Source organism: Malaclemys terrapin, chromosome 18, assembly GCF_027887155.1.
Source record: "Malaclemys terrapin pileata isolate rMalTer1 chromosome 18, rMalTer1.hap1, whole genome shotgun sequence".
NCBI lineage: Eukaryota > Metazoa > Chordata > Testudines > Emydidae > Malaclemys > Malaclemys terrapin.
Window position 1 is genome coordinate 8036834 of NC_071522.1, and position 15210 is coordinate 8052043.

The 15210-nt window shown below is 37.0% G+C and overlaps 2 protein-coding genes across 6 annotated transcripts in view; one reads left to right on the top strand and one right to left on the bottom strand.

The window, feature by feature from the left end:
* DUSP14 (dual specificity phosphatase 14) overlaps positions 1 to 15210 on the top strand; it is an 86801-nt gene that overhangs the window by 43162 nt on the left and 28429 nt on the right. The gene's annotated exons all lie outside the window — the stretch shown is intronic.
* SYNRG (synergin gamma) overlaps positions 1 to 15210 on the bottom strand; it is a 62523-nt gene that overhangs the window by 17784 nt on the left and 29529 nt on the right. For all 5 annotated transcript variants that reach the window (XM_054008197.1, XM_054008194.1, XM_054008193.1 and 2 more), the window contains 4 exons: positions 14876 to 15012; positions 12021 to 12139; positions 11729 to 11791; positions 7160 to 8110 (listed from right to left, as the gene is read on the bottom strand). In XM_054008197.1, coding sequence (XP_053864172.1) covers positions 7160 to 8110; positions 11729 to 11791; positions 12021 to 12139; positions 14876 to 15012 — 1270 coding nt within the window. The remainder of the gene's footprint in view (positions 1 to 7159; positions 8111 to 11728; positions 11792 to 12020; positions 12140 to 14875; positions 15013 to 15210) is intronic.

Consider the following 15210-nt stretch of genomic DNA (forward strand, 5'->3'; position numbering starts at 1 on the left):
TCTCCCTTCTCCCCCAATGGGAAACGGAGTCACAATCCTTGTGATGGTTGGAACAGGCAGCAGGCTTAAAGCTTGATCCAGGTTCTCATTTAACTCATCTGCTGTGTCAAGTAAAAATAGTTTCATTTCTTTTTTCCTGAAAGACAGCTGAGCTGCCTTCCACCAGACTAATATACAGAGAAGCAGCTGACGTGAAAACCACTCAGTGTTGGACTCAAGGGAACTCTTCATGACGTGGGTATTTTTATTACTGGCACAATGATGTTTTATTAGACAACGTTAAGAACCGTTCCTGCAGTACCTTATTTCCTAGAGACCAGAGATAAATTTAATGAAAAAATTAGCTTGAGTAAAAACACTGCAGCTAGAACCCCTGGTAATAAAAGCTTCATTTTACTGTTGTGGCAATTCGACCTATTTTTTAAATGGTTGTGCATCAGCGACAGTATTTTGTCAAATCAAGGGAGAATTAACGTAGATCTGAACTAATTCTAAGAACTAAGTACTGTCTTCAACAAATACAGCTTCTATTCAAGAGATATCTGTATTCCTCATTCAAGAAACTCATGCAAATGGCAGAATTTGAGCCAATAGAAGGGAGTGAAACATCTTTAAAAATATATTACAGAATGAGCAAAGATTGAATCCATTAAAAATTTTTTTCCGTGTGCTTTGCTTTCAAGGTACTGTAATCTTCCTGTCTAGGCAGGATCACAGTGTCTGGCAATTTCTACTTCAGAAAATATTTAATAACAGATATAAGATGAATAGCAAGTCATAATTTAACTTTTCAAGAGTGATTAGCATTTTTGGCAACCTGAATGGCATTTCAGCCTATACTGAGCTAAATTTCATTAGCACTTTTTGAAAAACATATTGCAAAGAGCCCTGTCAAAAATTGGAATGATAATCATTTCCATATCGTTAAATATAATTATCACAGTAGGCCCCCGATGTTAGACTTTGGTAGATCTTGCAGTCAGACTAAAATTTAAGTACAGTACAGTATTTACGGATCCCCAAATTACTGAAAGAAACAAGTGTGAAAAGGGAATAAAGGAGAAAGCTTGTAAGATTAAAATAAAAGAGGAACATACAGCTCCCATTTAGGTTATATTAGATACGACCAGACTTGAGCACAGATCATATATCTAACTGTTTTAAACATATGTATATATTTAAATACCTATTTAAGCATACAGGTGCTCCAGATCATTTTAGCCAGTTCTATTCCACTAGAATCCTGTGTTTTTATGAAACAGAATAGTGAAAACAGCTACACAGTCCATTTTCCGACAATTATCTGAAGTGCAATATGGATGCATCACTAGTGCCGGCAGTAAAAAGGTAACTGCCTTCATGCTCTCCATTGAATAAGTGCTGCCAGTTGTGTTAGCTACGTTATCTATGAATTTTGTAACCCATCTAGATAATTTATCAACAAGCCATTTTGAATTGTATGTTTCCAGAAGCAGAAAGGTACTGCTTTAATTTACTAGTCTTCCAGCCTTTTAACATCACTGTTTCTTTCAATGTAATTTGGACATACAGAGAATCTAGACAGGAGCAGAAAATAAAGGCCTTAGTCATCTATAAAAATGACATGAACAACAAGCAAAGACTGATATTATTTCCACCTACCTCTCTCTGATCAAGCTCCACAAACAACCTAACACAATCATAAGAATACTTATTTGATCAGTGTCAAATTTACTCAAACTTCATGCACCATGAAGCCAGTGATGTAATCAGAATTGCACATTGTGTTGGCACATTAAAAAGAATGTGTAATGAACCAAGAGTAGGGAAAAGCTTCTTTGTATTTTCATCATTGGCACAGTTTAACCCACGCCTTAAGTACAATAGCAAAATGTTTGCAATATTTATCCTTAATTTATTCCCCCCGTCTTTACAGCATTTTCCATTTAAAACTATCAAAATCATGTTCTCTAACTGTACAACTGCCTGGCAACTGCTTGGAAACAGCCACAGTAAGACTCACCAGCATCACTGCTGCTGCTGAGAATTAGAATACCACCTGTCAGGGAAGCATATACAAGAATACTGTCAGAGGCTGAAATACAGTTATCCAACGGTTTCCTAGTGTTACCTATTATACATGTAAACTTGACATCCCTCAGCTGGGCTGACTACAATAATCCACTTCAACCATCCTGGATCAAATTATGTCTGCAGACTGTCTGGAAGAAAATTTACAGGCTTGAGTTTTCTGTGTCAATGGTTTAAAGGTTTATGAGAAAACCATTCAATAGTAACGGTGTCAATGATACTAATATTTAAAGGAAAAGGGGAACTGTTGACTCAGGAGGGGATGAGAGGATATATATTTTTTAATGTATTTGGCTATATACAGGTGGAGCCTTTCACCTCGAGACTTCAGGTTTGAATTCAAGCCTGGTGATTGAAAATTGTTATATCGTTTGAGTGCTGTTAGGTGATCTCTATAAAAATTACCTAGTTGTCAGTTCTCTTCCTAGTGGAGCGAGGCCCATGTCACAAAAACATCACAATTGATATTAATTGGCAATTTTGTTGGCAGGCTCTGCAAAGAGCTCAAATGGGCTGAATGTGCCTTAGAGACAGCTTCTCTCTTCCCCCTTCAGGTGATCCCTCCAGGTCAGGTCTGAAAACCTGGACAGGGCAGAGTACAGAGGCTCGTGCTACAGCTGCCTGTGTCATGCCTATTGGTGACTGGAGGAATTAAGGGACAGTTTCTCAACAGGTGAAAAGTAATATAATCCCAGTGACTACAATGGAGCTATTTAATTTACTCTAGTTCATACAGGTCTCCGAGCGGTTAGTCTGGCCACTACACCAAAGGCACCAAATTCACTGTTGATTTATTAAAATGAAGGTAAGAAAAAGTGTTCCCATGCAGTGGAATTAGAGAATCTTACTAAATATATTTTTAGTGTCACCATAAACAATGGTTTGAGCAGAATAAAGGCATTTTAGAGCTTGCATTAGCAGAAACAGCTTGGTTTAAGTCTGTAGAATTCTAAAGCTCCAGATATTTTGGAGAATTGCTATGTACTTCTAAGCGCTATTGCTCAACTTGGAAAACTAAAACACATAAATTTATACTTTTAACTGTTAGATTCCTTAATGAGGCAGATGTAAAAGCTTTTAAGCACTTGTATTCATAGAAGGCTTACACTGAGTGAGATCTTGCAATTGAACTTCTACACATCAACCAGGGATGAAAAACTACTGATGTATGGATCATGACCAGAGACAAAATTTCAACATGAAACTAAATCTAGCAAGCATTTTAATAGTCATTCACTTCCCATTCCTCCTACCTCACGTATGGCTATCTGATCAACAAAGATACAATTTTAAAGGAACTCTACCATTAGTGTCTGTCATTGTTTACACTTCTAGACACTGGTAAAAAAAATAAAAAAAGTTGTAGGGCAAGACCTAATTAATGAGCTTTCTAAAATGGGAACAATTTTCCCTTTAAAATTTCTCAAGATTTGTATGAAGAGGAATAAAAAGTTTCTACTGACTCTTTGCCAGCTTTAGGTCTTGTGGCCAAAAAGACCAAATTGAAATAAAAATTTGGCACCCACTTAATCCTCAATCTTTAGTACTGCTTCCTCATTTAAAAAAAAATATTTTACAAGCAAAGTTGTAAAGAGAACTTACTATGTATGCAACAAGCTTAGTATCATCACTTTTATACCTCATACTTGAGATTATCAGTATTAGAAGTGTTAGTGGTCCCAAGATTTAGGAGATCCCAAAGGAACAATGGGCTCTGAAATGGTAATTACCACAAATCTATTTTTAACTGTGAGTCATCTGTGATATAAAAATTCTACTGAAAGTTACAAAACAGAACCAAGAATAGCACCTTTCACTTCTAAGTCATCAGTGCAAGTTCATTCCAGGTCAGCAGTGACCAAAAGTAGTTAGCATCAGAAGACTGTTTGGTGGCCTACGATACAAATGAGCACGTTTTGGGTCTTTTCAAATTCCAAGGGACTTAAGTTCACATCATAAAACCCTTCACCACCCAATTGGCACCCTTGTTGGTAACAGCAGAGAAACTAAGATATGAGTCGATATTGAGCCACAGGTCCCCTGTTAATCTACAGAATAACTATAGCATGGGAAGAGACTATATAAATAGTCAGTGTTGTCAAGCCACCAACATTAGAATTCACAAACCCGCCCTTCCGCCCCAGACAACTAGCTCATTAAACTTCCTTCTCACACCCCTAGTTAAATCATTTGAAGTTTAGCCTGGTATTTAACGTTTCAGAAGTGCACAGGAAGCAAACTGAAAGTACTTAATTCAATGTGTTTGAAGAACTGCAGTGCATTGTACACTGATCTACAAGCAGAGAGGCAACTTCCAGTCTAAGGGGATACTATAGCTTTAAACTTTGTATTTTTCAGGAAAAACAAACATTTCTGGACTACAAACAAATTACACACATCCCCACAGTTTCAAAATATGCCAAGATAATATTTATTAACACAGCAGGACTTACAGATCACAAAAGATAGTGATACATAAGAGCTCTTAAAGGAGTCATTAGAATAAAGCATGCAGGTCAGTATTTGCAGAAGAGATATCAAAGCAGATTTGAGAAGGCACATTCACACAGGAAATGTTTAGTTGAAATAAGACATTAGAAAAGCAGCAAAAAACCTGATGTGGATTAAAATACACAGAGATTTCCAATAATGCTGAAGAAAAGATACTTTACAGGTTTGCAAGTGCAGCAAATTGGATAACCCTTTGAGGATATTATGAGCGAGGGCAGGCTCTTGCTGCAACACTGTAAATTGAACTTGAAACAAATCAGATGCATGCATATAACGCGACTAAACACTAACTAAAATACTTTAGTGTTGGAGAAAAGGTTAAATTTGGTATAAAAGAAGGTGCCTGGTTGAAATTAACAACATACAGCAAGTGCTCAAAGGGTTATACCAAGTATATGCAAGAGAAATGCAACATTAGTATAGTTTACCTTCCACACCAAGAATTATAGCAAAGTTTAAAGAGACAGTATCCCCTTTAGAGACAGTTCGGAAAGTTATTCCCCCCTCCCCCCCCCCCGGCCAAAAAAAACCCTAAAGCAATTCAAATAGGAAGTGAGTGGACCTTCTACCCTTCCCCCAAAGAAATACCTTTCCCTGTACCCACAATCCATCTGTATCACATGAACAAGTGGACAAGGAATAAAGACCCTTGTATTGCTGTGCTAGAATTAGAAAAGTCAAATAAAATGCTTTACAGAGCCCCACCTAAAGCTATTCTCCATTTAAGAAATTTACACAATCTGGGCAGACAACAAAAATGGTTCCCAGTGGCTAGTCAGCCATCTCTCTGTAACAAGGACTACAAAGGGATACTGTCCCTTTCTGACATTAAATATACAGATCAAAGGAAGTGAAAAAAATCTGCTTTTTAAATTATGTAAACTGAAAAAAAAAAAAGACTTGAACATCACTGGTTCATAGCTTGAAATGTATCGAACATACATAAAGAAACACATGAGCACAAAGGGTTATTTTAACAAATATAGTTCAGAGCAAGATTGATTACGAGACCGAAACAGGAAGGAGGTAGAGTAAAACTCTCCCTGTGAAAATATCTAATTTGGCACCATGAAAGAATACAGACTTTGTTTTAAGTTTCAGAAAAATAGCTTCTAATTAGTACTCCAAAATTCAAATTTTTAGCATCAAGCACATGATGAGCTAATCCTTTAAAACAAAACAAAAAACCCCCAAATACCCTTTCCTGCCACAAATTGCAGTTATCAATTACTGGTTGCTGTGGCCAATGAAGCTCAGATGTAGGAGAAGAGCTACATAAAATCAAGCTACCACCAAAAGAGGCTAGAAAAATATTAGGAAAAAGTGCTTTCAAAACCAAAGTCAACACTCAAGACACATTGTAGGTGCTACCTTTTTGACAGCCCACTGAACTTGGAATTTTACCAAGCCGTAATATGAAAATTAAACATCTTTGCTAATAAAATTATTCCTGAAATTTTGTACCCTGTTAAAGAGTATCTTCCACGCCTAAGTTGCCAACATCATTTTCTCTCCGTTACTTAAAAATATCATATAATGCAAAATTACAGTACTGTATATTTTTTCTACCAGATCTGCAAAAATGGAAGAAACATTTCATATGGAAATAACCAATTCTTGCAGCAATAGCTTTTACATTTAGTTTGTGTGCCCCTCCATTCAAAAAAGCCTTTGACTGCATAATACTTGTCACTAGAATACAGTAATATTTCCCATGTTATTAAAGGCCACAAAACATTTAACTACATCTTATTTCTCTATGTACAGATAAAAATGAAACAACAGGACACTTGGGAACTCTGTTTTATGATATGCAATAAGATTGGAAATACTTGGTTCATATTCTCTTAGGAGTGCTTTCATTAAGAGCAATTAAAAAGGGGATAACCTAACAAGGATAAAGTAAGAATCACTTGGTTTTAAATTTAGCTCCAAAAGTGATTACCATGTTAGCGTGTACAGGCTCTTTGCATGATTACTTCCAGCAATGGCATTAACTCTAAAAATTAATTGTATTCCAGTTACAGTAAAACTGTATTTAATATCTTCATTTCCAGTACTGCAGAGCTCTGGCTAAGTAAATGCATCCCTGCTTTAAAGGGAATATATACTAGTGTCATTGGTTAGAAAGGTTTTCATTAACAGCACAAATTAGTGTTCTGCCTATATTTTCAGAAGCACAGAGTGGGTCAAGTCCTCCAGTCAGGTGCTTAGCTGAAACCAAAAGGCTAAAGTGAGGCTTTCAATACCATTGAACTAGCTCATACAAATGGAACGACATTGTTTGTGTTAGAAGAGCTTTCATCTGAATCCCTGCTAATGGGCATCGGTCATACAATGTGATCAACCCTCAAAAATAAATTAGTATTAATTTTAAACTGTCCAATCTATTTATAGCTATCTAGAACAATGAATGACAGCACTGCCCTGCTAAGGGACTGGTAGCTAGCAGGTAGACAGGTTTAGAAGCCTTTCCCAACTGAAAGACTAGTGCATAATACTGTAATTTAGCGCACAGAGTAACATTATCGAAATCTCCATCACCTACATTACCAGAGCAATCTAACCAATTCCTCACCTGCTGCTGGCGGATGCTGGCCACTAACTGTTGGCAAATCCAAAGAGCTATCAGACATGACATGCTTAAGATCTCCTCCCACATCGGCCAGTTTCATGTCAAACTGAACAGAGAGCGCGTCTTCAGAATCCTCCTTGCCGACACTGCTGCCCCCGATGGAGGGGAGATCCAGAGACTTGACAGAAGCAGAGTCTTCTTTGGCATGCTTGAAAGCTGCCACTTTGTCTACCAGGGATTTATCCATGTTACCACACATGGAAGAAAACTTGTTAGAGTGGAAGTCGGAAAAGTCGTCGTCGCTTTTCGCTGAAGGGGTGCTGTCTTTCAGTTCCTCGACGCCTGTTCCAGAGCTCTCCAGAGAAAGCTGTTTAAAGATATCATATTTGGTGGGAGCAGCAGCGGCAGAATTCTGCCCACTTTTCATTGCACCAAGAGAGGAGCTAGCTGGAGGAACAGGATTGGCCTCTTGCTTAACAACTTTGTATTTGTCATCCATTTTTTGTTCAGAAAAGCCACTGCTATTATTGAAAGCCATAAAATCTGCAAAGTCATCTTGTCCCCCGACTGATAGACAACTAGACAATCCCCCAAAAAGGTTGAATTCTCCAAAGTCGTCAGCCAAGCTCGAGCTTTTACTGGGTGCTGGTGGAGGAGCAGCAGCAGATGTTGGAGGTGGTGGTGCAGGGAAAGAGGTTGATTTTGATGAACTAAATGCAGCTGGAAATGAAAGTTGTTTGTTCTCTCCAGTGGAGGAAAAGAGATCTAGGTCTGCCAGATTCAGAGAGGTTTTTGCTTGTGTTTGTTGCTTTAACTGTGCAGGTAGAGAGGGGAAGGATGCAGGGAAAGTTTTCTCTTTTGTAGGTGGGTCTAGTGGTGAGATGCTGTCAGCGGTTTTAAAATCTGTGAAACCATCATCGGTTCCTGCAGATTTGAATTCTGCAAAGCTATCTCCTGAAGGGGAGAGGGGAAAAAAAGCAGAACAATAAGTAGGATCTTGAAATGAGAACATGTATATCATACTCACACCATGCAAATTATTTCATGCAATATCAAAATATTTTTATGCAAACCTATTCAATTTGCCAGCTATGGGTATATGTTAAGATACAAAACTAGGCTTCTACGTAATTCTGATGATGTCTCCAATTATTATTCCAAAAATGCATAAGTCCTTAAAGTAGCCTCAAACCACATCAAACTCAGCTTAGAAAGAGTTCAATATCAACACATGCTTCTGAGCGACAAACTTAGGTGGTGTTCAGTACTGTATGTTGTTTGAATACTGGACAGATCCTTTCCCCTTCCCATGTACCTCATACTTGTCACTGCCAAGAATGAAATTTGGAATTTCACTTGTGCCAACGCTTGTATTTGCCCTGTCATCGGTGCCAGAAATATGGCACAACTATTGCCAAAATCTTCTCTGACCTTCTCTCCACCTCCCTCCCCCAACTACCCACTGTTAATTTCAAAGTCAGAGCAGTGGCACATGGTTTCCTCACAGGATGGCAGCAGGAAGCCAAAATGAAAGCAGCACTGACAGGCTGAAAGGGGAGTATTGAGGGAACAGACTGATTGCCAGAAGCACCTGGCTTCAGATAGCAGACAGTGACCTTTTTTAAACGTTTTTATTTATTATATGGCAAAAGAAGGCCCAAGGTATAACAGAATTTTACCAGAGTGTACGTGATGGAAAATACAACTAACAGGAAGAAAAAAAAGCACCAAAGTGCCAGTCCAACAAAGGTGGCACAGCCATGGGGATTAAACACAACTAATCACTGAAGGACCTGAACTTGTGAAGTGCCGAGCGACCTGACCTCCTAGTAAATTTGAAGGTGATCAGCATCTCGAATTGGACCCAAAAAGAGAATAGTTGTGTCAGGGTGCCTATAGATTAATAACTCACACATTAGCCTTCTACATTGAGAGAATTATTCATAAATGTAAAAATCTTTAGTTTTCAGATCACATATTACATGTAAAATATATAAGGCCTTTCCTTTTCAGTTTTTACCAATTTTTACAGAAAAATTCCGTATTTATCAATTTTCACCCAAATGTTAAACCACTCCAGTACACAAAAATACTGATTACATTAAGAAAATCCAACCCATTACATTAGGTAGATGTGTTTATTTTAATAATGAACTAAACCAAGTGTAAATGTGAGGCTGTTTGTTAAAATAAGACAGTATAGAGGAACATGCCCACAGGCATATGTGTACGCACTGTTAATGTACAAATCATGAAATGAACCACGGTATTAAACTGCTTTTACTTTCAATACCCTTACATTTCTCTATTTGTTGCTTTTTTCCCTGTCCTCTTATCCCCCAATGTTAATCCTGATATTTACCCAGAATTCCCACCACCACACACTGATTTTCACCTGTTTTTTAGTCTTTGTAATTAACACTGATAAACTGCAGGAAATTTGAAACAAAATAAAAACTGAAAACAAAGGGCCTTGAAAATAATACAGTTTAAGTGACTACAGTTTAAACCCCAAAATGCACATTTTCCCTACAGAAAGGAATTCAAATGTTCTTTTTTGTACGTTTGTGTATGAAAGGGAAGTTTATACCCAAACACTTTACAGCATATAAAATGCAGCTTAAACATAAAGACAGACAATTTATTCTACAGTACGTATCTGTCACCTCACAAATATGTGGAAATCGAAGTATAATTGGTTTTCTTTGTTAAATTTATGATGTTAAACCCATTCACCAGCATGATATATTTGCAGAGATGTTACTTGTTATAAAATATGCCTCAACTACTTAAAAAACAACAAATGTCCAGTACTGCACATACCCAGATTTCATTCAATTCATATTTTACAAATACACCATTAAGATTCAAGTCACTTTCACAAATGTGATAATTTTAAACTAATTTAAACTATGGAAAGATTTGAGAGAACGTTACAATTATAATAGGTGGATATTATCATCCTTGAAGTATGATGCGAGCTAAAAAAAAATTTCCTCAATTCACCTGGTCCAACAATATGTTTTAAATGCTGCTTTGAAAACAATACAAAGAATTTGTGAAATTGACATTTGTTAACCAAAATTAAAACATCACAGCAAACTAAACTTACTGATGAACTGTAAACTTTTCCATTAGAAATGTAAGCTGGTGAAAGGGTTAACAATGGTGAAAACTGGTCAGTTTACAAATCCAGAAGTAATTTTCTCTTTCCTTGCAAGCAAGCAATAGACAGCTGCAAGTCATAGGAAATACTCAAAACAGTAATTTAAATGCCTGATACTGGAAAGCTACTGAGCACACACTAACTCCACAGGAGTTTCAGATGCTCAGGCCCTTACTGTGTAACTTAGTAAAACTAAGGAGATTTTGGCACAATTGCCTCTGTATGTAGTGAACAGATTCTCAATAATTTCTGCTTACAAATACAGTGACACATACTGTCAGGGTGGCAATACAGCAGAATTTCCACCTCTGTTAAATTAGCAATACACGTATCCTATTCTCTGATTACTGACGATATATGAAGCCAATAGAGTTGCAGAGGTTTCTTCTTTCCCATCAGATTAAAAGATGACACTACTGTTTATGTTATGTAAATATACATGTTATGTACAGATGGCCTGTTCAGGAAAGAGCTTAGGTAGTTTTCACTTACTGCAATTACATAGTAATAGTATTTCAGAGGATAACTAAAGATTTATTTTCACATATTCCCACAAATAAAATTGACTCAGGGCAAACTCTAGGCCAGTGATACTCAGTGGTTCAGGAGCCAAATTAGCGATCAACATTACCCAAAATAGCCACAGTATGTGAATTCATTGTTTCATTTACCACAGTATTATATATTCATATTTAAACAATATGGCAGGGGACATATTTAGGGTATAGATACATACATTATATATTATTCTCACAGCAAAATGACTGACCAAGTATTATTTTATCATCAACTACAATAGGTTAATAACATTGTAAAAGCCTCCTGATTGGTTGTTAAATAAATCACACAGTGTTTTAATATCACGTGTGGCAAAGAGCTGCAGGAGACACATTAAAGAGCCACTTGCTGCTTGCGAGCATCAGTCCAAGTATCACTGCTCGAAGCTAAATGCGTAGCTCTTTATTATTGTGGTACTGTATGCCAAAAGCAATACATGACTTGAGCTGTACCATAAGAACAGAAAGCTTCTACAGAAACCACCATTTCCCCTGAAATGCTGCATTGCACACCTTTATCAGGATGTACAGCTCCTCACTTTTAAAGCAAGTCTACAGGAGAGATGACAAAAACCTACCAACAAGTGATTCCAAAATTGCACTCACATACACCTCCAAAGGAGGGACCAATCTTTCCATAAAAACACATGACATTGTGGAGTATGTGTCAATGATAAATTTTAAGAGGATATTCTCAAGATACTTTTGGCTCATTTGAGGAGCTGTAGGGTCTTTATCCTAAAATTCTAGCAGTGGGAATTCTGCTGTTCATGCAGGACCCTAAAAAAGCATGCAACATACTGAAAGAACCTAAAAAAACCCCCAAATTTTGTAAGATCAAATGCTTACCTAAGTATTTACTCTCTGATGGTTGTTCTAACTCTCGGAAAGCACTGTATTTGTCTCCATAATCTATCATGCATGAAATTAAAAAAAAAAAAAGATAATTTCCGTTAAGATATTGTGAAATTAGGCTACAATCAGTTATGGTACAGATTAGATTGGTACAGATGCTGTCATCTTGCACTCTAAACATTTCATAGTAACATTTTACCAATGTCACAGGCACTACTGAAATATGAAATATTAAACTAAATGTTACATTACACGTAGTGTTAACAATTAAACGGTTCTTGTTTACCTCCAAACATAGCCGTACTTTCAGAAGGCTTTTCAACTGCAATTCCTTTAAACACAGCATATTTATCCGTTGAGGAAGGTGTTTTAGTGCCAGGGAGTGGAATCAGCAAAGAAGGAACACTGAACAAACAAACACACAAAAAAGAAAGAAAAAAAAGAAAAGAAAAAAGCTCCTGAGATATCTAATTTTGTTCCATTATTTAAAGCAGGCAGGATATTGGGAAATGAAACAGCAACTTATTAGCATGTGTCTCAATTGTGTGCGTAACACAAATGTGCTCTATCAAACATATGATAAAGGACTTATTTTACTTCTGCACTTTTAAAAGAGTTTTAAAATGTACACTACGTTCATAAAAGATCTGTAGCAGCAATATTCTCACGCCAACCCCATTCATCTTACGCTAGTCACTATCTCATTGAAATTCTATCAACACTACTCTGGGCCAAAATAGTAAATTCTCCACCCACGGAGAATAGAGATACCTTAAGTGCATTAACTTCTTGATTCTTACTTGTGACTGAACTGTTCTAGATATGCACCGCTGCAGTTTTTAAGCCAGAAGAGAACACACACATATATGTGAAAAACACTTTGGTTTCATTAATCACATTGTCCAAGACGGTTTAAGGGCATGCCTTCTTGATGGGCCCAGAAATGGGTAAGAATCACAGGCTGCCTGAGATTTTGCTAACTCTGTGCTTCCATTTCTTCTGCTTTTGATTACATTTCATTGCATATTGCAAAAATAATAAGAGAACAGATCCATTATTCCAATAGGAGCAAAGGATAACGTTTGAATGTCTACACAGTGAAAGTCACCAAGTTCAGCAATGTCAGGATTATGCCATAATTATATGAACAGACCTTTTTGCACATGAACATATTCTAGTTAGTATAATAAACTGCCATAATAACCTAATACTGTGTTAGCAATTCTTGAAAGATTTAAACACGTATTGTAAGAGCTTCGCTTCCCCTCCCTTATCAGACCTTGGCAGCTCTGCAGAACAACATCCTTTACATAAAAATGACTGCATTTTATCTCTAGTTTATGTCATTTAACACCAGACACACTGAAAATGTGAATGAATTTCTATGGCGTTCTTTGGCCTGGAGCAAGAATCTTTCCATAGCCATTTAAATCTCCTTATCAGCAGCCTGCAAGCTACACACAAACCCAGCACTTGCATGTGCAGTCTAATGGTGGCCGGTGGGGCTTGCAGAATAAGACACACAGCAATGTCAAAAAATGTAGTTTATGGCAATATAATTTAATTTCACATCACTACAAAATGGACTGTTCGATATCCAATCTTGACAAATATAACAGTTAATCTGGTGTACACTACACGGTTTGGAAATAAATAAATAAATAAAACTCCATAAGCAATTAGACTATAGTTCATTGTAATATCCCGTACAAAACTGAATGCTTTTACAACTGAATAAAGAGAACTACTGTAGTGGAAAACACTGATTTCTCATGAGCCTCCAACTCCAATTACAAAACTTTAAACAAAACTGTGCTTACAGATCTGTAAATGCTTTTGCTAAGACTTCCATTAACAGAATAATTTTATTAATTGCAGAACTATGCCTAAAACAAAATAAGGACTAAATAAAAAATGGAGCATCTTCAGATTAATGTAATGTTACTGATTTAAACTAGCAAAATGAAATCCCTTTCATGAAAAGCTATGACTCAGACTGTAATTTTACGCATGCTGCAGCTGAACAATTAATTCTAGTATCTTCCTCTGATGTCATTGTCAAGGAAGCAACCAGTAATCACTTTGAAAGTATTTGTTCTATCTACATACAAGAACAAGCAGTTCAATACATACAGACAAAATGGTTTGTTCCTAAAATTAATTAAAATTAGGCAGGTGGGAGAAGCATATTATTTTGCCTTGTATAGTATGAAAAAAACAAAATGTTGGGGCTTCTTGACCACAGGACATTGAAAGTCAGAATTGTGTGAAAGAATTCAGACTCAAAAGCAGGAAGCTTTGGATGATTACTTCTCTACTCCACACTGCCTATCCCATGACCGTAGCGAGGTGATACTACACTCTCAATTAAATAAATAAGGGCCACCAGAATAGGAGAGGTGTTGAGCAACCATAATGCCAGTAGACCTCTAAAATTTGAATGAAACAGACTTTAAATGGGATTTCCAGGCAACCACCACAACTCAAAGTCAGGTAATGTATAAAAATTGGCTAAAATGGGAAGGATGAGAGGAGCTTAAAGAAACAAACAAACAAAAAAACAAAAAAACCATCCACTGGAGAGCCATGGCCATTTAAAAGAAGACAGTTTGGCGTGTGATCCTCTTTGCGGGAATTTTGGGTGTTTATGGCCTGATCAAAGGCAACTGAAGTCAATGGGAAGCTTTCTATGTACTTCAGTGGGTGCCAGATCAGACCTTTAACAAGGGCAGCTAATGCTAAGTGCATAGCTTATCTGTCCCAATTCACTCTTCTGAGAGCACAGGAATGAGTGGATTGCTATATGTAAAGCTCTGAGCCTAAATGCATGGCATGAAAGAACTCACGATTGTCAGCAACAGAATAAACACTTGAAAACCTATTCTCATACCTTTATATACAATTTATCTCAGCACGATGAATGGAAGTCTAAAGAATGGTCAGCAATCTATATACATTAAATGTCAGTTTGGATACACTGCCATTAAGATTTCTGAAACGGCTGCTGAAAGAAACTGCCAGAGTCAAGATCAGGGGACGGTATGAAATTATGGGTTAGAAAGTTAGACAGAGAAGAAAACATTGAATTGCTTTAAAAAGGATATTTAAGTTACTGAAAAGAAATTCAGAGATCTACTCCACCTGCTCCGGTGCTGAGAACTGGTTGCTTTGGAGGATCCAGGTCCCTCCCCTTGGAAATCGGAGAAAGATTCGTCGAGTGAGCCAGACTTTGAAGCATCCTGAAAATCCTGGAAGTCATCATCTTCTGGTTTAACTACCTGGATTCCATAAAATCATGAGACCCCCCATTTAAGACAAGAAAACACATTACCTTGACATTTTAAGTATATATGGAATAGTTTTTGCCTACTCAGTAAATTTCCTATACACTTCACTGCAAAGTCTTAATATACAAATCAATAGTTAAAGGGAGCAGACAAAGCCCTACAAAATGTTACTGAAAGAAACAATTGAGG